The sequence below is a fragment of the Hevea brasiliensis genome, chromosome 2 (genome assembly GCF_030052815.1).
Source record: "Hevea brasiliensis isolate MT/VB/25A 57/8 chromosome 2, ASM3005281v1, whole genome shotgun sequence".
In the NCBI taxonomy this organism is placed as follows: Eukaryota; Viridiplantae; Streptophyta; class Magnoliopsida; order Malpighiales; family Euphorbiaceae; genus Hevea; species Hevea brasiliensis.
The window spans coordinates 3,915,082-3,940,725 of NC_079494.1; the positions used below are offsets into that span (position 1 = coordinate 3,915,082).

The 25,644-nt window shown below is 32.0% G+C and overlaps 3 protein-coding genes across 7 annotated transcripts; all 3 read right to left on the reverse strand.

Annotated features, from left to right (window-relative positions):
- Window positions 1–1,390: 1,390 nt before the first annotated feature.
- LOC110638084 (3-ketoacyl-CoA synthase 4) lies at window positions 1,391–3,269 on the reverse strand. Its single transcript, XM_021788509.2, has one exon. It carries the CDS (start codon window positions 3,123–3,125, stop codon window positions 1,620–1,622), a length of 1,506 nt encoding a protein of 501 aa, XP_021644201.2. The 5' UTR covers window positions 3,126–3,269; the 3' UTR covers window positions 1,391–1,619.
- A 3,440-nt stretch (window positions 3,270–6,709) lies between these two features.
- LOC110638085 (uncharacterized) lies at window positions 6,710–10,862 on the reverse strand. Of its 5 annotated transcripts, XM_021788514.2 has the most exons (10): window positions 10,724–10,862; window positions 10,392–10,463; window positions 10,232–10,306; window positions 9,871–9,954; window positions 9,288–9,368; window positions 8,344–8,413; window positions 8,180–8,271; window positions 7,257–7,298; window positions 7,086–7,166; window positions 6,710–6,999 (listed from the first exon to the last, which is right to left on the reverse strand). In XM_021788514.2, the coding sequence occupies exons 1-10, from the start codon at window positions 10,751–10,753 to the stop codon at window positions 6,928–6,930; spliced, it is 699 nt and encodes a 232-aa protein (XP_021644206.2). In that variant the 5' UTR covers window positions 10,754–10,862; the 3' UTR covers window positions 6,710–6,927. The 5 variants fall into 5 exon arrangements, with proteins under 5 accessions (XP_021644206.2, XP_021644205.2, XP_021644203.2 ...); XM_021788513.2 differs by lacking the exon at window positions 9,871–9,954; XM_021788511.2 differs by lacking the exon at window positions 9,288–9,368.
- A 2,767-nt stretch (window positions 10,863–13,629) lies between these two features.
- On the reverse strand, window positions 13,630–14,360 carry LOC110638115 (protein RADIALIS-like 3). The gene is made up of 2 exons (XM_021788551.2): window positions 13,989–14,360; window positions 13,630–13,863 (listed from the first exon to the last, which is right to left on the reverse strand). Exons 1-2 carry the CDS (start codon window positions 14,246–14,248, stop codon window positions 13,839–13,841), a joined length of 285 nt encoding a protein of 94 aa, XP_021644243.1. The 5' UTR covers window positions 14,249–14,360; the 3' UTR covers window positions 13,630–13,838.
- Between the last annotated feature and the right edge of the window lie 11,284 nt (window positions 14,361–25,644).

Here is a 25,644-nt window from a genome sequence, read left to right on the forward strand (position 1 = left end):
CTCTCTTTTCCTACATGTTATAAGTGAATAACTAAAATTTCTTTTGGTTAATTTTTTTTTTCCAATTTTCAAGATATGGTTGAAGAAAAGGAACAGCAGAGTCCTTGTTATCCTTGAATACAAAGCAATGATAGACAGAATTTCTTGCAAAATTGTCAAATTATGATTTGAAACTCAGGGGTTTGCAGAGTCCATTGGTCTAAATGTTCTGATGTTATCTATTTTGTAGTTACTGATTATTGAGTAGAAATGGATTGAAGTCTTGAAACTTACTTATCTTCTTCTAGACTATCAAAGTCATATGAGAAATTTCTCATTTTTTCAATGATTCTGCTTGAGCTTGACCAAGAAGCAGCATTTAGCTTGAAGCCTGTCAATGAAGTAAACTTCTCAACTTTTGTTCATGCAGTAAACATTGGTGTAACTCCACCCCCATTTCAAGGATCTAGAGAAGGTTGGTAAGAGTTCTTGCTTCATAAGTCTCTTCTGTTATTAGGCATGGCAAAACATCCTCTGTCATGCATTGTGTTGAGGCAGCAGAGAAGGCAAAGATCGGATAATCATATGAGGCTGGAAAAAATTATTTAGCAGATAACAGTAAGACCAGATAGCTAATAGAGGGTATAGTATTTAATGCTGCTGTGAGCGAAGACTAGTCCAAGTGCCAAATAAGCTGAAAGTAAGCTTGTAAAATAATAAGGTAGTAAGGTCAGTGGTCTTCTGACCAGTGACTCCAACATTCAAGTTAGAGTTTATTTGAGAATAGGAAAAATAGCAATAAATAGAGTTCTCTAATGATTTTGACAGAGTAAGCGTACCTGAATAATCACTGTTTCTTATATTTATAGATCAAAAGCTCAGTAACTGTTATAGTGATCTGCATGAATTACATGAATCTCGGTAGAGTTGATGCTTAGCTTACTAGGTGAGCGTTGTCACTACTCTTTCTTCTTTACCATACTTTTGCTCGGTTTGAGTTACCCGAACATCCTTCTGCTCGGTCTGGGCGCCCCATGCATTCTTTTGCTCAGGGTGACTATTTAAATAAATGTTGATACTTCGACTGCCACTTTTAAAACTTCATTTAAGCACCGACTATTTGAATCAGCTTTGGGTGGGTAATAATAGTATCTTGGCTATTTGACAAGAATTCTGAATGCATCAAAGCAAGAAAAATCATACTATATTTACATATGCAACAGATTTATTTGCAATCATTTTCTACTCAGAACAATGGATTTCTCCCTCTCTAAGTTCATTGACAGAGGCATTCAGCATCATTGAAAATTAGTAAAGAGATTCTTCAAAAGCAAGGGTAATTAAACATATTACGATAGTAAATATTCATGTATGCAATGAAAGCCTTTCCAGAGAAAATTGAGACAGTTCGAACAGGGATTCAGGAGAAATTTCCATAAATTTGTTACACCACAATCATCCAATTCTTGTAATTTTGGGCTACAGATTGAATAATTGCTATCACCATTTTATTCTGGATACAAATACAAGAAAGAAGAAACACAAGAGAAACCAATTCTTCACTTTCATAACACCGTAGTTCCCTCCTCATGAATGAACAATTCCCTGAAGGGAAAGTCTAAAACGCAAATTTTCTTGTGTCAAGCAAGTTTCACAGGATACTTATCTATACAGTCTTCCCAGGCACTCTTATATGATGGCTTCACATTTCGGAGTGCCTCCCACACTGCACTGTTACACTTGAAGCCACTTCCAAATGCAATCTGCCACACACGGTTGCCCTTTCGCATTCTTCTTTTGGCCTCAATATAGGCCAACTCATACCATATCGAACTTGATGAAGTATTCCCAAAGCGGTGAAGTGTCATCCTAGCTGCCTCCACATGTTCAGGCAGGAGTTGCAAATTCTTCTCTAGCTCATCAATCACAGCCCTCCCTCCAGCATGTATACAAAAATGATCAAATGCCAGCTTGAAATCTGGAATATAGGGCTTCACTTTTTTTTTGAACAACTTCTTACCAACCAGAGTTGAAAAAAACAAAAGCTGCTCACTGATTGGAAGAACCAGAGGACCCAAGGTGGTAATGTTAGATTTTAAAGCTTCACCAGCGATTGCCATCAAATCCTTTGACAATGAAACACCAGTCTTCCCTGTATCATCCTGTTCTTGAAACACACATCGAAACGCCTTATCAACTGCCCCGCGATGAGTCCTCACAACATGAACAAGCTTATACTTAGCCCGCTTTTTTTCGCCAGATTTATTAGAAAGCAAAACTGCGGAACCCCCAACTCGAAACAAGCAATTTGGTATCAACATAGACTTATTATTTCCAAAATACCTATTCTGGGTAATATTCTCAGTACTGACGACAACTGCATAAGTATTCCTATGAACTTGCAACAAATCTTTAGCGAGATCCACTGCGATAACTCCAGCACTACAACCCATTCCTCCTAGATTGAAACTCCTTATATTACCCCTCAATTTATACTTATTCACAATCATAGCAGAAAGCGATGGTGTTGGGTTAAACAAACTACAATTCACAACAAGAATGCCAATATCCTTAGCATTCAAATTTGTGCTAGCAAACAGATTATCCAAAGCACCAAACATGACCAGCTCAGCCTCCTCCCTGGCGGCAGCCATGCTTATTTTCGGAGGAACGTGATGCATAGCTTCAGGAACGTAAGTATCCTCTCCAAGGCCAGAACGCTCCAAAATCTTACGCTGGAACTCGAGCGAGGACTCGTCAAAGTCTCCAGTGAGCCTGCAGTGCAACATGAAGTTGCAAAACGGGGCCCTGAGATGATCAGGGGCACGAAAACAAGCATAATCGACCAAATAAACTGGCCTGGGGCGGGTCATAATGTAAACGGTTAGACCGCAAACGAGAAAAGTAGAGCAGATAACGATGCTAACGAGATTGTACTGAAGGTGGAGCCAAAGCTGACGGAGATCGTCAGGATTCATTTGGGAGGCTTCGATTGAGGTAGCAATAATCAAGGGGACGAAACACAAGGTCAATAGATTAGAGATAACATAGTGGTAGCCGAGTTTGACATACTTGAGTTTCACGCTCTGCAAGAAATCTGGAAGCCTTCCGGCTTGGTGGATCCGAATTTGGCCGCCGGAGTCCATGGCTGCTGCTCTTATTATTTACCTGAAGCAGGAGGTAGACTGGTAGCTTAGTCGTTATACTAATGGGAATGTAATAAAGAAAAAAAGCCTAATGAAGAAAGGAAGAGAAGACAGCGAGGAAGAGTTTGAGTTGGTGTAGGATTTATAAGAATTATGGCTATGTTTTTTCTTATTTATTTGGTTTTTTTCGACGGTTAACTAACTGTTACTGTGATGTGGCCAACTGGGCATGTGTTTTGGGTGGTAAGGTATCTTGGGAGGGAGGGATACGATTACGAATACGATTACGACTTCCAGTGAAGAAAGATTGATGGTGCTTGATTACTGTGAGAGTAATTTTTTGCCTACGCAGAGCAGAGACCCAGCGATTCTGAGCTAGGCTACTTGACTTGCGCCGTTCCCTCATCATTTACGAGGAAGCCCAGTGGACATGCTCCATTCCTTTTTGGTTTGTTTAAAGGAAGTCGCATACATATATATATATATATATATATTTTAATTATTATTTACTTTTTATATTTTAACTAAATCAATTATTTAATCTCTATGCATTAAAAAATATATTATTTAATTAATATTTTTTTATTAAATTATTTAATTTATCTATCAAATTTTTTATTAGTTAATATCAATCAAACTGCTATTTGACTTCTCTATTTAAAATAAATTAATTAGTTGATCCTATATTTTAAAAAATATTACTATTTAGTCTATTATTATAGTAAAATTAATTAGTTGATTTTCATATTTTAAAAATCATATTCTTAGCTAAAAATAACAATTTTGCCACGTATTATATTTTTTTAAATTATTTAAATATTTTCATTCAATTACTTGGACATCAATTTTGTATTTTCTTTATTGAAAAATAATTTTTCTTGATTACTTGGAAATAAAGGAGAATTGGTTAACCTTTTTTGCACAGACAACTTGCATTATTTTTTATCAAAATATGAGAAACAGAGAAAACGAGGGGAGAAGGGCGTGAGCATGAAAGAAAAGAAATATGAACAGAGAGAAAAAAGAGAAGCTAAGAGATAAATAAAAGAGGAGAGGATTATGGTATTTTTTGGGTATAAAAGTTAATTACGGGGCTAAATAATTAATGAAACTAAATTACAGAGACTAACTAATTAATTTCACTAAAATAAAAGAACTAAATAATAATTTGAGTGACATTAACTATTGAAAAATTTGATAAAGTGATTAAACAATTTAATGAAATAGAGAAACTAAATAGTAGTTTGATTAACATTGATTATCGAAAAAATTGACGGAGTGACTAAACAGTGTAACAAAAGTAAAATACATAGATTAAATAATATATTTTTTAAAATATAAGAATAAAATAATTAAATTTATTAAAATATAGAGGCTAAATGATCATTTTCCTTTTTCTTTGTATAACCAGAGAGTCTATCCTGCTTCAACTTCGGTGGAAATATCTCTCGCTTGCTGTTTATCCGTTTAAAAAAGCAAGGCATAATTAATTTTAATAATTCCATGACATAGCATTGATTGATCAAATATTACTATTCTTTTTTCCCAATAGAATTCAAATTTTTAAAAGTAAAATGTGCATTAGCATCGGCGCTGGAATGAGAATACAGACTGCACAGCCCGGTTCTTGTATTTTGACAATGCTTTCCTATGAAATTATCAAGCCATTAAAATCTATAACGAAGACGAAATAGAAACACCAGAGGTTGGTTTGTTAATAGCGATGCATTGGAGTTTTTGGTTGCCGATCTTTGAGATTTATCGCGAGGGAGAAATGCAGAAGATTCGAGTTTCAAGAGAGCCGATTTGTTTGGAGCTTGGCCTGCCCGTAAATGGGTCTAGAAGCTATCACTGCTCGATCAAAGCATTGTTTTAATGTTGGCAACTCTAGAGTTTCATAGCCTTTCCTTTTTGATAGAAGGCTGATCCCTAAGGCTAAAGGAAATTAAGAGGTCAATGAGCTTTACCGTGTCACTCTCCCCAGCTGTTGATAATGGCTCTGCTTAGTAAAGATGGGAGTTTTAGCTCTTTTGATCCTTTTGTGTTTCTTTTACCCCTTGTTAGATTGAGTGTAACATGATTTATTAATATATCGTATTATACTGTATGATTTTCATTATTAACATGCTTGAAAAGATGATACAATACATAATGGTTTAATAACATTTTCTTATTTAATTAAATGATTATTTGATTAAATGATATGATATAATAAATATGAAGATCACTAAAATATTCTAATTGCTATTTTAAATATATAAAGAATTATTTTAAACTTTGCTTGCAGTACATACAATTTCTATTGTAAAGAGTTTAAATTATTGAAAATGCATCTACAAGTTCTTAATCTTTTATCTATCACATAATTTACCTCCTAATATAGGTGGAAAATTTTATTTAAAATTATTAATAGAAGGAGTAGCATTATCAAAATCAATAAAAATATTTTTAGATGAAAAATTTATTTAAAAATTTTTTTTAATTAATCTAGTAATATTATAAACTGCATATTTATTATTAAAACTTGAAAGTATAAAATTCTTTATATATATATAAAAGAAATAAAAAGAACCTCTGATGCGAGAGAAGATGGAGAACTAAAATGTATGAGAGACTAAAAATTTTTTATTGAAGGCAAAGATTGAATATGAGAAATAAGGAACGTTTTTAAATAAAAAAAATAAAATATAATTGAAATTTTATTAATTGTATAAATGTAAAATTCAAATGTAAAAATTTTAAACCATTTAAGACCATCAATTTAGTGGTTTAAAAATCTATGGTAAAATCATAATTAAAGAATCATCACTTTGCAGTCCAAAACCATCGTTTTTCATGAACAACCTTCCCAGATAAGTAACATTACCATATCATACATTCTGAAACCATGGGAAATTATAATCCAAACAAGGTGTTAGTGCTTTGTGAGTCTATCCAATGATATCTCTTCCATCTCAATCGGAAGGTCCTACTTGGCGCAAAGAGATGAGAGGTGGCCCTATTTTGGATGGGTGGCAAGGTCATTCGTGCCAGCGGCGTTATATTGAATGGGTGGCTAGGTCTTCTGTTGCAGGCCTAGGGCTTCAGGATAGGGTCTAGGCCGAGTGGACTCAGTAATTGGCCTGTGAATTTGTGCTAAGCTTGACTTGGGCTCATTTTTTTTTTTTTTTTTTTTTTCTGTTTCTAGTTCCATTCTATGTAAGTTTGCCCTCTAGGCTTGTTAATGCAAATGCAATTGCAGGTAAAAAAACGTAACACCAGAAATATTTTTAAAAAAATCTAAGGACATCCTGCTGAACTGCTAACGGATTCTACCAGGCTGGCTGGCTGCACTTAGTTATCAAAGTGACCTTTTGAGCAAGTGTATGGAAACATAGGCCCACAGCTTGCAAATCAAATTTTCAAACACGGTACTAACCTGTAAAAGGCATTCTTGGGTTTTTAGATCCTTCCACTTGGCCAAATGGATATTGGCTTCTACAGCTATCATGACCAGTAACAACTATTGTTGACTACCAATATATTCCTTCCATTTAGCTTCAACAAGGAAGTAATATCGTTCAGTAAAATATGAAGGGGTACACTTGGGAAAATAGCTTTATGATTACTGCTCAACATGTCAGTAACTCCACATTTTGATTAACTAAAATTAGTGCATAGTTGATAATTTGATGGGGGTGATGACAAATGATTGATTTATCAAGTTCAAAGCAATGTTGAGTGGAGCAATAACAGTGAAGGAAAGCAAGGATGCCTGTGGGATTAATACCAAAAAGAATGGATAAGAAAACAGCTGAAGTGGCTAGAGAGCCTCTTTCACAAGTTTTTCAGTGAGAGCTTTGGGAAGTCCCATCACGCTATCAGTTGTCCCTACCTACACAAAATACAGATTATTAATCCTATAATATTATTTGTAATTTGCATTGTCATTATGTGTTCCATAGGGATTCGATAACCAACCACTTCTTTAACGCAAGGCAATATTAAAGGATGCTCTATTATAAGGCCCCCAGCAACTCTGAGCACAAGTCCCTCTTCGATCTGAACAATCAAGAAAGTAAGAGAAAACCTCTTTGTTATTTGCTCAAATGATGCAAAAGCAACCTTTGGAATGAAAACAACTTTTTCTACCAGCTTTTCAATGACTTCATCTGGTATTTCATGGAAATAGATCTGCAAGGCATAAAACCTAACTGTTAGTTCTATGTACCATCAATGTAAAGAAATTAATGCAGGTGCTTTGGTTCTCAATTCAAAAATGGCAAACCTTATATGAGAAACAATAATTGGCAAGCACAAAGATATATCAACAAAAAGGAAAAGATAAAACAATAACCATTCAAGGAAGAAACTATATATACAATTGTGAAGCCTTGTGGAACCGGTATCATTGTGCATAGAACTACATCTCTGCAACTCCAATTATTCAGCTAAGGGAGCAAGATCTCCCCATAAATGTTTTTTTTTTTTTTTTTTCCCTTTAGGGAAAAAGTGAATTAGTCAATTTTCAATATTTTTCTTTTTTCTTCTTTCTTTTCCTCAAGTGTCAAAAACAACAGTAGTCTGAGCAATACAAAAGAGATCATATGGATTTTGATAGTTTATGTAGTTTTTTGAAACAAAATAAGTAGCCATGTCTGTTGCTTTACTCTTTAAGGCTCTTCTTCAGGCTCTACAAAATCTTCATCCTTAAGTTAGACCACAAAAGCTGGAGATTGATGGTCAACCAAAAAACGTGTTCTTGCTCCACTCCAACACTACGGAATAGAGCAATAAAACAACTGAATCAACCCTGCCTAAAGTGGTAGGCAGTAAGCTAGTTTGAAATTAGTGTTCCTCTAATTGAAACAGCACAAGTTATGTTCCTTTCATGAAGTTCCTCTCTTTACCTAAACATTTCCTCTGGCTAGATTAATTAGCCCAAAGGTAGTTAGATGAGAAACAAAATGAAATTGCATAATTTTTCACCATTATGCATTTATTTCTCTGTAGTCAGGTTAACGTATTGCAGATTGTGTTATCATTCAAATTGTTCAAATAAAAGCAAATCCTACCTCCACTCTGTCACATTCTACTTTTCTGAATCCAGTTTTAAGATTTGTAACAAGAACAGAACTCACAGTTGCAGCATGCCCACCAGAATAACCTGCATTCGATATCAGCAGACAACCAATGCAATATAATAGTAAAATAACAGCAGTAAAGAATATTAGCAAACCTTTCATAAAATGCCGTGCTTCTTCCTCACTGGATGGCTTTTCCCTGACTGCACCTTCATAAACCACCACCTACAGATTGTTGAATAAGAGTATTAATGAAAGATGAATAAATCTCCCCGAGAAAGAGAGAGAGGGGGAGAGAAGAAAAAAAAAAAAAACTGAATTTCAATCTTACAAGTGCACTACTTATCACCAGAAGCCGATATGGTTGAGGATACAAGTTGCAAAGGACACGTTTGGGCATAAAAACATCCTATTGATGAATGAATACTCTCTTATGTAGTTCCAAGGCATGCCAAAAGCATGAGATGAACTATTTCCACCATATGATTCATGGATGGCCAAAAAGCATTACAGTAGTATGGGGCAAAACCCTCTTTCTAAACTGGCCCTGGATGAACTCAACTGTCTCTATTTTTGCTAACAACGGCCTCTAATGCTTTAAACTCATGCGTAAAAATTCTCACCTACTCATTTATCCATACCACCAAACAGCATCTGTTACAAACAACACCTGTTGTAGAAGTAGAGGTTTGGTAGGGAAAATTAAATGGAAAGGTTGACCCTTACCCTTTAGCAATAACCATTATATTGTTTTCTATCAAATTTGCAAAAGTCGTATGGCTAAAGACAAGCATACATATCCTAGAAAGTAGAAACTAATCACCCAACCTGTTGGCATAATGACATTTTTAACTACAAATCATCATTGTATTTAAACCATTATAATTAGAATTCCTTTCTCTCTTGATTTTGGTAGTGTTATTAAAAGGCAAGGTGTTAATAAGATACACAGACTACCAAACCAAATGACATTGCAGGGACATTTCCTAAAAATCTTAAAATGCATGCCAAAAGCTTTAGATACAAATAAGTAAATTAGGAACAAGGTATCTTATAGGAATTGAATTATACAAGGTATCTTATAGGAATTGAATTATACTTGATCACAAGTAATTAATAATACTGGCTCATCTTCCTTAACATAGTCATGTGCTGGGGGCTTTTGCAAGATGGCTTCAGCCTGAGAAGAAGTTTTCAGCAGCTAAAATAAGCACCAGAGTCAAAGTTCAATTACACAATGTAAATCCAAGAGTATAGAGGCAACAATGGTTTAAAAAATGACAAATATACCAAGGTACCATCATTAACAGCAGTGAGGACAATAAACAACACAATGACTTTTTCAGCATGAACTACAACTTTGTCATAGCAAACGGTTGAACAATCCAACATAGACCCAAATTGATGATTTTGATATGCGTCTATCCTTGCTAACAAAGCAGTTTGAATTAACTGGGTTTTCCTTTTCAAGGCAAAGTTTCACCAAAGCTGCCCCATTTGCCTTATGTCTCACAATTCAATACTATGGACTGGAAGATTCATGCTGTAGTAGCCAAGGCAAATGGTTTTCTCCTTGCAGAAGACTTGTATCCTCAGACCATATTTGGCACTAGCTGAGACTAGATACACCTGATTGTCCAAACCAGAAGCATCATAATAATTAAGAAGGAATCAAGACATACTGTGTCAGCTGCAATCAAAATAGTCAGTTCAGCATCCTTCTCTAGAATATTTTCAGCCTGTAGCTTAGCTATGATGGCATCAGCCTGCGACGCAGCTCACACTTCACACTCAGTTCATGAAAGAGACTCAAACCAAACAAAGTTGGTGTTTACAACACAAGCCAATTAGAATATCCAAAACAGTGGAAGTAGCTAAGAGCTTATACAACATCATTAAATTTAAAATCTGCTTAAGTTAACAATAAAGCTATCCCAATTAAGTACTTGAACCACTTCATCAATTCCTTTAAAGATTTGAAAGTAGTAACTACAAATTATAAGAACATTACCTTTCTCATTAATTAATTTATTTAATCATTACCTTAGCCTCAGCAAGAGCCATTACCAACTCTTCTGGCTTTTCCTTCCGTATACATTTTTCGTCAATATCTGCAGTCTAAGAAAAACACTAGAATTTAACCTTCAGGTAGATACTGGCAAGAATTAGAAAATGGGGATTTTAAGAGGGGATGAATTTTTACAATGATTTCAAATTCATATCCCATCTCAGCTAATATTTTCCTCCGCGCAACCGAAGATGATCCCAAGATTATCTGCAACAATTAACACCGAATCCTTTACAACGCAAATAATCACTTGAAATTGATGGTAATCGCAAGTTTAGTATCAAAACAATCACTTGAAAAATCAAATTTCGTCCCCAATTCTGCTCATTTTGAGCCTGTTCTTCGATTTAGTTGCTTGCTTCCAAAATTAAAGGAAGAGACCTCTTTAACCCGAATTGTATCTTAGCAATAATTATTAAGTTCCTAATAGAGCTCATAAACAACATAAAGTTCTCATTTTTTATTACCTTGAAAGGAGAAGTAGAAGTTGCTTCCATTTCTGTGTAGAATGTCGAGCAAGCGCAAGAACAACCAGAGACACAGCCTATAACAAGCGCGGGCTGTAGAAGGAACCGAAAACCCTAATTCGTCTTTTCACAATTGTGGTTGTGGATTAATGGGCTTATTTGATACCAAAACAAGTCAGAGGGTCCACGTGGCCCATTAAGACATTGATGTGACAGTTGGATCCGTTTGACTTCACCTGTAATAATAACTTAACTAAAATTTGGAAGGAAACTCTTTTTTTTTTTAAAATTAATTTTCTGATTCGATATTACTTTATAATTATAATTTTTATAAACATATATTTTATTTTCATAAATATTTAACTCATATCAATACAATTAGTTAAAAAATAATAATAATGCACATTAAAATGTTAATTTTTTTAATTAATTAAAAAAATAGAACAAAGAAGATGCACACCCTTCTATAAAATTATAATAATTTTATTAAAATATATTAAATTTTATATTTTATTTATATTATTTATAATTAATATAAAATCTCAAAAGACCAATTTAATTATCTAAAAGCTAAATTATTAATTTGTTATGTGAATTATATATATATTGGAAAAAAATGTAGAAATTTAATAGTTACTATTAGGGGGTCAAGAGAAAGATGCATATTAAGAAAGACAACAAATTTAATTTATGATAAATTATTACAAAAAAAAAATCTACTTATATATTAATTCATATATAATTTTTCTTACAAAATCTTATTTGTAAGGAGCTCCATGAACAGTCAGTCTTGAATGTTGAACTCTTAATTTTGTTTGAAATTCAAAATCAATTACAATCAATCTTATTTTATCTAATTTTATTTATTTTTAATTTTAATCTTTCGGCGGTTCAAATCATTTAACAAATAAAAATATGCACAAATATTTATTTAATAAATTTTTTATTAAATTTAATTTATTATAAATATAAAATATTTAATAAATATATTAAATATATAAATTTTACATATTTATATTTTAAATTTATTATATCGAATTCAATATGAATCTTTTTATTTGGTGGCAATCCAATGACAAAAGCTGTTCCCTCTATTAGAGCTAAGCAGAATTTAGTTCAAACTGAAAAATTGAACCGAATCGAATCAATTCAATTCAATTAATTCAGTTTTAAAATTTAATCGGTTCGATTCGATTTTATATTATAAAAATTTCGGTTATTTTGGTTCAGTTCGGTATTAAAGAGAAAAAAATCTGTTATACCGAATTGAATAGTAATTTATATAGTTAAATCAAACTAAATCGAACCGAATCGATTTTTGAATTGATTTATTTTTATGAAAAATTTATGAATTATATTTAATTGTATATATATTAATTGTTTAATTTCATTGATTAATGGTTATTAGGTTCAAACCAAAGTTAAAATTAGATCAAATAACTTAAAAATCAAGTCTAAATTAAAAAATCAATAAAAAATCAAACCGATTGGTTTAAACCGAATCGAACTGAAATAGGACGATTCGGTTCGATTCGGTTTTTTACCCATTTTAACTTGTTCGATTTCTAAAATTTACGATTCAATTTTTATAATTTAATTCGATTTGATTCGATTCGATTTGATTTGAACCGAATGCTCACCCCTACCCTCTATCAACTGATTCAATATATAATATTAAGCAAGTCGGCGCTTACGACCGAATATTGACAATAATCTGTAAATCTTGTCAACAATATTCTATCTTTCAAGTTGAACAAAATTGCCTCTTAAAATTTTCTTATAAGGAAAAAGCTTCTACTTTTTTTTTTTTATAATTATAATATACACCAATTAAATTATCAACTAAAATTTATATATTTTAATTTTTATCAATTATATTTTTTTGTATTAGTTTATTTACAGAGCTGTTGCGTCAGATACCAACTGGGAAGTATAATTAGAAAAAATTAAAAAAATATATAATTTAATTAATATATAAGGTTGGAAAAAAATTGAAAATTCATAGTTTTTTTTTATAATTTCTCGTAAAATTATTAATAATATATTTTAGTTTATACAAAATTTCACAATACTTTTAAAATTGAGAGTTAATTAATAATTTCATTTGAATTAATTGGATTGATTTGAAAAATTAAAAGTAAAGAATTTTTTTTTGGCAATTTCTCCTTCAAATTAAGTTTAATCATTTAATAAATTTTAATTTAATAATATTAAATAATATTCAGAATTATAAGATGTAAAAAATTCAAACTTTAAGCAAAATTAAATAAATTTTAAAAATTAAAATAATCATTAATTTAATTCATTAATTAGTTTTGGTTATGAAAGATGAACTATCATTTCCCTAAATGATCAAATGAAATAGGAGGAAAAATTACAATCTGCAGCCTTCTTTGTCAACTTAGATATCGACATGAGAACCAGAATAAGGAATATCACAATCACATATGAGCTGTTTGCCACTCTTCTACTATACTTTCCAATTTCTCAATTGCAAAAATACCTTAAATGAAGCATACTGGTGCCACTATAGAAAATTCAAATTTATATTAGAATAAACTTAAAAACTATTAAGTTAGATATTTACATTCATATTCACGTATTTATTATGTACATTTTAATTAATTTTATATAAATATTAATACAAATATTTAATTTAACCGTTATTAAATACGTTTTTAAATGAACTAATATTTACGTATTTTGTCTTTACAAATATTTTGTCTTTACAACCCCATTGTTCTTATCTTTCTTTTTGTCTCATAAAGAGAAAGTTCACATCCATTCAATTCCCTTTACAAAAAGTTTCTCCATTTTTTTCCCATGATGACTGACCTTATAATATAAACTAGAAATTAACATTAATTTATATGTAAGAATCCATTACATTCAAAGGGCATATGAGATACGAGCAATTGATGACTCAACCTTGGTACATCTTAAGGAAATATACATAATATTTTAGTGAGAAATTAAAAGCTGGCAGAGCGAAGTAGAGACAGAAATCTAATTTGCATTTCATGCTTTCTTGTTACCTAGGACTGCATGCCCTTATAACTTGAAGGGTAATGGATCCTTATTCGCATGGTGGGATGTTCTGATTCATATATATATTTCACTGCAGCTTGAGACCCTTCAGCCTGCATGGAAATGACGAGAAATATTAATTAAGATCACATTTCTTTACTTAAATGAATGATGATGTGAACTAACTAGAAAGATGATGTATATAGAAATGCTTGGGAGAAAAAGAGAATATGTAAACCTTTGTTCTTCATCCATGTAGTTATTGTAGCCTTTGCCAGCTTTTCTGTAATTGGGCAAAGGAACTTGGCCAGATTCTATCTGCCTAACATCTTCAACCAATAACTCATAATGATTCTTCACCTCCTCCACGGTTTTGCCACCCACAGCCCTGGCTAGATTGACCCAGCGGTCAGGGGTTTCCTTGTCATAGATAGCCAAAGCATTCTCAAACAATTTGTTTTGCTTGGGAGTCCAAGACGATGAGCTTGATGAGGACATGGCAAATGGTATACAGAGAGAGGGTAAGAAGATAGAATATACACAGAAGGAGGTGGTATGAGCCCAGGGCGTGTGCCACTGCTGATATTTATAAGAGGAACGAAGAGAAGAGAGGAAGGAAAAGTAGGGTGGTGGGTCGGTGGGCTTTTTCCATTTTGCTTTTCATTGCAAATCAGTAGATTAACTTGTTAAAACCTATTGCTTTATTTTTGCTTTCCGTTGATTATATGTGGATAGGATATATGTTTAGACCTGAACTTTAATCCTTAATGGAAAGGGAAATAAGAAGAAATTAAAGAGGAGAAACGAAACAGAAAAGAAAAGAAGATAAATTAAATTTTTTTATTTATTTTTTGGATACTTTGCTAACATAAAGGGGAAATGAAAATTTTCTCCTAATAAAATTACTTAATTGTTATAAATTTATAATTTCATTATTATATGATGTTAAGATATATAAATAATTTTAATATAAAACACTGCAAAGTAATTAATTAGAAGAATTTAAACTTCAGCATTCATTTGCTACTTAATTAAGTTTCTGAAACTCACTTACTTAAACTCATTTCATTATGAACATATAATATATAGTGAGATTTACTGATTAAGTATATAAATTTTTTATATCTTAAATTTATGATAAACAAAATCTAAATAATAATTTTCCTTTATCATAATTAATAATTACAGTGTATTCATTATACATATAACTATTACATTGAACAAGTCTTTCGATAATCATCGGTCTAATTTACTTTTAAAAAGAATTTTTTGCACAAATCCACCTAAAGCTCGGAAACTCAGAAAGGTAATCAATCACTCGACCGATTCGGTACAGGTAGGTTGGGTTTTGATTAATGTTTTTTTCGGCCATTTATATAAAATGATGTCGTTTTTTAGTCTTTAACCCCAAAACTAGCAGGCACCCGTAGCTTCATTTCCCTCTCTCATCCCTGTCGGCCTTTTCTCTCTACCATCCACTCGAATCTGTACTAATCTATCACTCGCTCTCTCTCGCAGCAACAAGTTCAGGTTTAGGTTGTCCAACTTGGCAATGATAGCAAGACGCTCAGTTTGGATTGTATTATTTTTATTGCAGAAATCACTGAGCCTCAACTTGTTCTTTTTCATGTTAATTTAGTGGCTTGGCTTGACTTAAAATAACTGAAATTCACAGTTGATCCTTGTGAAGATTTGCTTAGTAGTAAGTTGAAGAATTTCCAACTCCTGGTGTCGTTAGGTAATAATATATATATATATTTTTTACAAGGTATTCTGTATATCTGTTTTATGATTCACATAAAATTAATTTTTTCGATATTCAGAGCTATCTCTCTTAGTGTCTGTTTAACATTGCGTTTTGAGACTCGAAATTACTTTTCTGAATGAAATCATCATTTTAGATACTGTTAAAAAAAGTAGTTTAAAAAAAGTTGTTTTATTATTTTAGTATTTTTATAACTAAAACTTATCAAATTTAATTTTAAATTATTTTGTAATATTCTCTAAGTAGTATATTTAAAAAAATAATTTTTTCAACAATAGTTCCAACAGTAATGATAAATAAACCCTTAATAACAATAATCTTTAATTCTTGAGATTTTATATTCTTTTTATTTTTAATTTTTCTAACTGAATTATTATTTGTGGGTTTCATAGATGCTTAAGTTTGATTTAAATTTTAATTTTTATTCACTATGCCATACTATAATGTCTTGTGAATTTAATTCTGAGCATAAGATTGAAGAGCAAATCAAACACACACAAGCGCAATTATTATAAGTTAGAGTTCTTTTAAGAAAAATTAATAGATACAAGATGAGTTTTCCAAGTGTTTTATGTACATTTTTTTTAATTGTAAAACATCATTATATATTGTGATTTATGTTAAATATGTTTTTATGAAAATTAATTTTGTATTTGTTGTCTTAATTGTAATAATATAAACATAATTTTTAAATATATATATATATATAATAATTTTTATTAAAATAATAATTAATTAATTTTATATTATAGGCTTCAATACAAAAATTATTATATTATAGGCTTCAAAAAACTTTTTTGAATGGTTTGGAATCAGATCAAACCAGCCTACTAATCTCAAAAATTCAAAACCAAAACCGATTGAAATTGAAACTATCCCTTGACTGGCCCGAAATTAGAACTGAAACTACTGATACTAAAAATTTAGAAACCAACCCTAAGCAATCTGATTATTTAATATTGATCAATTGACTTTTTTAATTTAAATGGTGATTGGTTATTTTCTCGTTGAAAATAACCTATACAATTAGAGATGACAACGAGTCAAATTTTTGCCAGTATTCAATCTGACCAAACCTTAATAAGACAGGTTTGGTTGGTATATAATCAGGTTTGGGATGAGTTCGGATTTGAAATTTAATACCTATGATGAGTTCGAGTCGGATTCAAGTTTTATATATTGGATATTCATTACCCGAATCCATTTATATAAATATTTAATTAAATATAAAATATATATTTTTTATAATAATATTCATAAATTTTTATATATTTTATTTTATATAAAATAAAATTGAAATATTTTATGAAATTATTAAAGTTTTAAAATATAAATTACTAATAAAAATTATTTTTTACATAGATTATTAATTAAAATATATAAAATTAAAGGGGTTCGGATATTTACCGGGTAATAATAATCGGGTTTGAAACGTAATTGAAAATAAATTTTAATAAAATTTAAGATGAATTCGAGTTTTGAAAATATTAATCGATTTCGGGTATAGTGATTTTCGTGGGTACTTGCCAATTCTCATCCCTGCGTGCAACTTTTAAGGGCACCGAACAAGGCAACCCTTTCAGGCACATGTGGATGACAAGGTCCCTTTTTTTTTTAACAGCTTATGTACATGTTCTTGTTGATATTTAGAATCCTTATCATCCACGTTCACTGGTTGTAGAATCTATCCATCAGGATTCCTTTCCTTTCCCTTCTTTATCAAAAGCTTTAATGCCACCTTTTTTTTTTCCTTCCCTTGGTGTGGCCCTGGATTGCAAGTTGGAGCTTGAATGATCAGCTTGGAGAGCTAGATGTGTGTTGGTGTGGATTCCTCCAAGATCAAAGATCAGATACATTATATGTTTAGTCGGACTATGCCTGATGTGAATGGAGAATCCATGAAACTTATCATTTTTTACCTCTTAATTTACAGGTATAATACTCGAATAATTATCCATTGGTATCAATTCAATAGTTTTGGAGTCATTTTAGAACCGTAAGATTTTGAGTTTATATCACAATTGTTGATATAGTACCACATTAAAAAATCGCACCAATCTTTATTGAGCCGGATTCACTATGATCAACTCAGTCCAATAAAAATAAGGTCCAAGGGGTTAGATAAGTTAAACAGCGGCAGTCTAATACTAACCAAGAGTTTTTAGCTCCAAACACATAAATATTGATTAAATCATTTGAGCATGATACGATTAGACTAATCAAGATATAGGTTATTTAGAGATCGGCTTTATAAAAACTAGCTCTATCCGAAGTAGACATAGGACAAGCCGTTAAAAATAGCAAGAAAGATCATCAACGGGAATCATATATTTCAAGCACATCTTTCTATATTTCAAGCCACCAACCATGTCCTTCTATATTTCAGGCAAGATCAAATCAAACTACATCCATTTTGTGATCCAGAAAGACCAGATAGCATCGGTTGTAGCCAATTGTACCCAAAATACTTGAATATTTCATAGGAATATAAATTAAAATAATAATAATAATAATAAATAAATAAATTCGCATGAAGGGATATATAAGAGATGACGATTGGTTGAAAGTGAGCTTTGAAGTGAATGGTGAATTGGAGATAACATCTTGGAGATGCATAAGCTAGCGACGTGCCAATTGTTGGAATCTATATTTTTCATCCTTCAATGGCCTTTGAGGCCAATAGCTAATATATTCCCATGCCCATGGTCCATCTTACAAGTTGGCGCTGGCCTAAGGCGATCTTCGACACAAATTTGGAGAGTCAATTTTTTTGGGCGACATTTATTCCTATTAAACCGTTGAATCACATTGCCCTTTCTGGATGAAATTCCCCTATCGGAACCTTGAAGTGATGAGAATTTTTTTTTTCAGTGAATATATATAACGTAATTAAAAAAAAAAAAAGTATTCCTGAAAGGAGGGAAAGGATCTCTATCTATTCCAAGGTCAAGGGATAAGCAGAAATAAATATTGGCTTCAAGCTCGATCACAAAATTTATTTTTAATTTTTTATTCAATTTAATTCATAAGTTTCAATTTAAACTCAATTTAATTTAAATTAAGTCATTAATGATAATAAATAAATTTCAACTGATAGCTGAATCGATGACCATACCCAATATCATCAATGTAAAATCTTATCATTTCAACTTAGAACGAAGACAAGATTGAAATTGATTGAAATGGATTTTAAATTGAATTAAAATTTTGAATCAAAAATGAATTTTAAAATAAAAATTAATAAAAAATTCAATTATAGAATTTGGTGAAAACTAGAATAAGAAGGAAATGCAATTCAATTACATAATTTTTTTTTATTTTATTACTATGTGTTAAACTCAGAAAGTGGTAGATAAATTATAATTTAATTCATTTTAATTCGATCTTATATAAATGATTAAATTATTTTACATATCAAAATGACTAATCAAATCAATATTATAATCTAATCACTTATATTTATATTTTTATATTTATATTTTTCGATATGAAATTTATAATCTCAACACTATCTACACATAAAGGGCACAAAGATTCAGCAGGACACCCAAAGTGATATGGTAAGGTATGGATTCTTGTTGGCTTTATATCATGTTTCTATCAACATCATCACATTATATGATATTTAGACTTTAGATCCCAACCAATCATATGCATTCCCACATGTTCTTATTCAATAACTTTACACACATTCAAAAGATGCAAAAAGCTGTTGTGTCTTGGTAAGTAAATTCTCTAATGGAACTTGACCCAACATTCATCAAAGTCTACAACCACACAAGCCAATTGGATCTGTCAGATGAATATAGGCCCATACATGTGCCTAGCCCAATGCTATTTCTTGTTTCTACAATATTACGGGGAACTTGGAACTAGGCCAGTGCAAACCATGCTGAGAGGGAAGGAGCCCAGCCCACCCCAACTCTGGCCTACTGAACTTGCTCTTCCTCCCCCTAATAGAGGACAATGATACCAGTAGAATAATTAATGCTGACTTGAATGAATATGGATTATTTGTCTACTTACAGGATTTATGTAGCCAAGTTAGAAACGTAAAACTAGAACAGAGACTAGATGGAATTTATCAATGAAGTCTCAATCCTCATCATCTACATTTCTTTTGTTTGTTTCTCAATTTTGGTTGTATCTTAAGGAAGAGAGCGCTCCTATAGGCTATAGCATTTGATTTTTTCCTTCTCAAATTTTCATTCCAACTCGCCTCCTACCTTTCTCTCCCAATCAAAGTTCAATTTTTCACCCCGTTTTGCTTATTTAGTTCCTTTAATTCTCAAATTCGGACCTTTTTTTACTATTTCAGTAGAAGAAACATAAGATTTACGTACTAATGGGATGCGGCCTATTTGCCCATTAACAGAAAACGGCCATGTTTATGCAATAACATTAATTTAGACCTGATCAATTATAAATTTAATATATAAATATATAGAATTAATGTATTTAATAGGTGAATCTCACTATATATATGTAAATTTAATATTTTATTTATTTATTTATTTAGTAAACAACATTTTAATATATTTATAAAAAAATAAATATTTTACTGGATGACCTACTTATTTATTTAATTATATATATATTATTTTTGAAATTAAATATATATTTATAATCTGAACAACTCAATTCAATAACAACTCTTATTCTATTTTATACCTAATAAAACTCTTGAAATATATGTATCCTAATTATCTCCTTCTGCTAAACTGTACTCTAAAAAACTCGTTTATTACCTTTTTTTTTCTACTAAATACTCTCAACAGGTATTTTCATTATCTTTCATTTATTGTTATAAATAAATAAATAAATAAATATATATATATATATATATATATATATATATATATATATATATATATATATATATATATATATATATATATATATTTACGATTTATAATTTAATGTGCGCAGAAAATCCATAAATTCTTACTTTTCTATTCATCATTTTTTATTCTGTTTTCAACGTAAAAATTTCCTTTCTTTGTTCAATAATGGGTGATTACTGATTTTATTTTCTTTTCTTGAATGGTTACAATTACTCTAGAAATTGTTACAATTACTCTAAAAATTGTTACAACTACTGATAGACAATAACCTTGAATTTAAATTATTAATATATATATATACACACACACACGTCCGATCAACTTCCACACTTCCTGTTCATCCATCCGGAAACATATATATATAGGATTGTTTGACATCAGGGACAACTTCACGTGATCCACGTTTTGCGCTATAAACTTTACGTCAGATCAACTCCCACACTTCCTGTTCATCCATCCGGAAACATATATATATATATATATATATATATATATATATATATATATATATATATATATAGGATTGTTTGACATCAGGGACAACTTCACGCGATCCAAGTTTTGCGCTATAAACTTTCATGTTTTCCTCATTCATCAAATATATATATATCCACGTTTTGTGTTATAAACTTTACGTTAAATCAACTCCCACACTTCCTGTTCATCCATCTGGAAACATATATATATATAGGATTGTTTGACATCAGGGACACCTTCACGCGATCCACGTTTTGCGCTATAAACTTTCATGTTTTCCTCATTCATCGATATATATATATATATGTATTATTAGTTGATCAATTTTTTTTTATGTATTTTGGGTATGTAGGGGATTAGAATATTCAATCAGTCAGCTGAATTGTCTCTCTTTTATTGAATATAATTATTGTTTCGGAGGTTTCAGGTGAGTAGTAATTATAATACATGACACCGTTTTAGTCCTTTTTAAAATTTCTTAGCATTAAATTTGTTATTGAATGAAATTTTAAATCCATATTTTAATAATTATTTTACATGTGATTTTCTAGAGTTTTATTTTATTATTGAATTTTATTCCGATTTTGATTAAATAATTGATTTTGTCAATTATCTCTGCATTAGAGCCATTAAAATTCCAAAAATAGGCATTTAATGTCTTTATATTGATTGATATCTGACTATAAATTTTACGGATGTACTATACTAAATTAATTTGAGATTGATTTGATCTTATTGACTCTCTGAAATTATTGAAATAAGCTGTTGAAATTGCACTATCAGTTATTATTTGCTATCTGAAATTTTTTTTGTTGATTTTGATTGATTTGTACAAATTGATTTTTTGTTTTGAATTGGTACCTGTGTACAATATCTATATCTGTTATCTGGCCCCACCGTGTAGATTATCATGAGATTAAGTTGCATTGTTAATTCATGCATCATTACAATTTATGGTTTGCATTAGTATAATATGCATTGATATTTGTGAAGGATGAGGAATGTATCTAATATATAGTAGCGCGCTTACCATCTGGCCTTTGGTGATGTTGGGTATCATCACCCTGGTGTACTGTACCATAAAATTTTATTGAATGAATTCCTTTATATATATGTTTTATAACATTATCTTATTAATGATTTTGATAGCATGAATATGATTTTATTGAATAAAAAATTTATTGTGAAATTAATCAAGCATATGCCTGTTCCTATTTCGTTGTGTGATATAATTATCATTCACTGAGTATTAGCTCAAACCACGATTTCTCTGTTTGTTATCTGTTTTAGATTATTAGATTTTCGCTCCTGGTCTAAGTGTTCGATTGGTTTCTAGAGAGAGACAATTTCTAATCTTGTTTCCATGGTATGCCTGAATTCATGCTTCCCTAGGCTAACGTTTGGTTTAACTTATTGAACAGTTTCAGTTTTATCTGAATTTCACAGAAATTCCACAGTTTATCTAGGGGATTTTGTTATTTGTTTAGCATTTAGTTATTTGAAGTTTGTATGGGCTTTCACTATTATTTTCTTTAGATCAATAAAGGACTTTTTTTGTTATTTTAATTTGTGATACTCTGATAAGGCTTGCATAGATTAAAAAAAAAAAAACAATAATTCATGCGCCGATCACTACTTGAGTTTTTGGGTCGTGACAAAGTTGGTATCAGAGCCTGGTTTAAGTTTAGTAAACTTACGGAGTATAGGATCCTTAACGTCTTGTCAGTTTATTATTACTTTAGATATCTGCGTCCGTCGTATTTTTCACCTATCTTAATTTGACTCACATTTTCAGATTTAATGCTTGTTTATTAAAATGAATAGGTGCCTGGGTCTGTTAAACGTAAGAAGAGAGCTAGGGCCAAAGGTCTTAATAGTGCAAACCTTGATCCACCAGGGGAGGTAACACTTCAAACTATTAATCAAATATCTAAACAGATGCCTATGGCTAAGACTGGGGCACAACCATTCCAATTAGCTACTGTAGCTCAAGCACCTAAAACTGGTCAGGTTACTATGGCAGATCTGGTAGCGAAATTGCATGTAGTGAATCATGTTGTTAATACTATAACTGAGTACCTTACAACTCAACAACAGCAACCAGTGTTTGGCCCTAATTTAGCACCAACTCAGGATAGGGCTCAATTTCTTGACTCTACAGACTTTCTCAAGCTAAAACCAAAGGATTTCACTGGATAGGATGCATTAGTTGATCCCTTAGATTTTCTAGATGACATGGAGAGCTGTTATGACACTATGGGTTGCAGTAGTGCTAGGATGGTGATGTTGGTAGGAAATCAGCTTAAGGGAGTTGCTCGTGATTGGTATCTCTCTAAGAAGAATGGGCGACCCGAAGGTTCTATCATCTGGCCTGAGTTTCACTCTCTCCTCTTAGAGTGATTTCTCCCTCCTAGTGTTCAAGAGGCTAAGGCTTTGGAGTTTGAAACCTTGAAGCAAGGCAACATGACAGTTACAGAGTATGAGATGAAGTTTACCAAATTATCCCACTTTGGTAAACACTTGATTCCAAATGAGGAGAAGAAGGCTCGCAGGTTTGAAAGGGGCATACGAGACAAGCTAACTGATCATGTAGGTCCTTTATGACTACTTAAATATGAGGAGGTGGTTAATCAGCCTAGACAGATGGAGATGTATGATGATGAATGTTAGGCTCATGAGCAACACAAGTGGTTTAAAAAAGATGGTCAGGGTAATCAGTTTAACAGAGGATAGAGTCATCATGGTTCTTATCAGGGTAATAAGTAGGGTTCTCAGTCTACAGTTGGCAATAGGGCATATCAATCTGGAGTTAGTCAGGGACGTGAGCAGAGGACTCATGTAGAGAATGCTCGGTATAGTCAAATTAGCACTGGGCCTGTTTCCACTCCTTGTCAGCATTGTGGTAAGCTACATAAGGGCACTTTTCATTGGGTCACTGGAGCATGCTTTGATTGTGGACAGCTAGGACACCATTTATAGGACTGTTCTATTAGTGGGACAACTCAGGAAGCTGGTCAGGCAGCACATTCTACTCCCTCTCAGGTTCAACTAGTTTCACAATATAGTGGTAGAAGTCAGGGTTCCGGTGGTCGTGGTCAGGGTGGTAGAGGTTCTGGTGATAGAGGATCTGCTCAAACTTAGGGATAGACATCTGGTGGTAGAAGTCAAGCCAGAGTTTTTGCTTTGACTTAGCAGGATGCTCAAGCATATAATGTAGTAGTGACAGGTACACTTTCTATTTATTCATTTGATGCTAAAGTACTGTTTGATCCTGGTTCCACTCATTCCTTTGTTTTGTCATATTTTTTTATGAGATTTAGTACACCACCTACTTTGTTAGAGTATCCTTTATCTGTATCAACACCTATAAAGAATGCAATAGACATTGATATGGTGTATAGGGGATGTATAATTCACATTAGAGATAGGGAATTAGCTGTAGATCTTGTTTCTTTGGATATGTTTGAGTTTGATGTGATTTTATATATGGACTGGTTAGCCACTTATCACGCTTCATTGGATTGCCATAATAAAGTTGTATTCTTTAAATTCTTGGGGAGGCAGAATTTAAATTTTAGGGAGATCGCAGTATAGCCTCTAGTAATCTTATCTCAACAGAGAGTGCTGGCCGATTATTGCGAAAGAGGTGTAAGGGGGTATGTAGCTTATGTTAGAGACGTTCAGACAAAAGGTGCATATTTGGAGAATGTTACAATGGTTCAGGAGTTCCCTGATGTGTTTTCGAAAGATTTATTAGGTTTACCCTCGGAGTGAGAGGTAGAGTTTAGTATAAACTTAATTCCTGAAACTGAGCCCATATCCATGCCACCTTATCGTATATCACCTGTAGAACTTAAGGAGTTGAAGGAGCAATTAGAGGACCTATTAAATAAGGGGTATATTTGCCCTAGTGTTTCTCCATGGGGTGTTCCTGTGTTATTTGTGCAGAAGAATGATGAGTCTTTGAGAATGTGTATTAATTACAGGCAATTGAATAAGGTGACTGTACATAACAAGTATCCTCTTCCACGTATAGATGACCAGTTTGAACAACTTCAAAGTGCAAAGTGCTTTTCCAAGATTGATCTTCGATCTGGGTATTATCAATTGAGAGTCAAGAAAGAAGAAATACTCAAGACTATCTTTAGGACTAGGTATGGACACTATGAATTTCTCGTAATGCCTTTTGGTCTTACCAATGCCTCAGCCACTTTTATGGATCTCATGAATAGAGTTTTCAAGCCTTTCTTAGATCAGTTTATTATAGTGTTCATTAATGACATTCTAGTGTACTTGAAGAGTAGGGAGGAGCATGAGCAGCATTTGAGAATCATCCTTCAGACCTTACGGGAATACAAGCTATATGCCAAGTTCCTAAAATGTGAGTTCTGGTTAGATAGTGTGGCTTTCGTAGGCCATACAGTGTCTAAGGATGAAGTGTGTGTTGATAAGAAAAAAGTTGAGGCAGTGCTTCATTGGCCTAGACCAACAACTATGTCAGAGATTCGTAGTTTCTTAGGTTTAGCAGGGTATTACAGACGGTTTGTTCAAGAATTCTCTCGTATTGCAACATCTTTAACTAAATTGACATAGAAGAATATGAAATTTTACTGGTCTGAGGCCTGTGAAACGAGTTTTCAAGAGCTTAAGACTCGTTTGACTACAGCACTAGTGTTAGCTCTTCCCTCTGGATCAGGGAGATATGCAGTGTATTTTGATGCCTCTAGGGTTGGTTTAGAATGTGTTTTGATACAGCATGAACGGTTATTGCATATGCTTCTCGTCAGTTGAAAAGGCACAAGCAGAAT

Excerpts from the sequence above, each read along its gene's own strand:
- LOC110638115 (XM_021788551.2), bottom strand. The coding sequence starts at position 14,248 with ATGTCCTCATCAAGCTCATCGTCTTGGACTCCCAAGCAAAACAAATTG. Across the intron at positions 13,864-13,988 it reads TACATGGATGAAGAACAAAG|GCTGAAGGGTCTCAAGCTGC; the intron begins GTTTACATATTC and ends ATTTCCATGCAG.
- LOC110638084 (XM_021788509.2), bottom strand. The coding sequence starts at position 3,125 with ATGGACTCCGGCGGCCAAATTCGGATCCACCAAGCCGGAAGGCTTCCA.
- LOC110638085 (XM_021788514.2), bottom strand. The coding sequence starts at position 10,753 with ATGGAAGCAACTTCTACTTCTCCTTTCAAG. Across the intron at positions 10,464-10,723 it reads CTTCTACTTCTCCTTTCAAG|ATAATCTTGGGATCATCTTC; the intron begins GTAATAAAAAAT and ends TAATTGTTGCAG. Across the intron at positions 8,414-9,287 it reads TATTAATTACTTGTGATCAA|GTGGTGGTTTATGAAGGTGC; the intron begins GTATAATTCAAT and ends AACAATCTGTAG.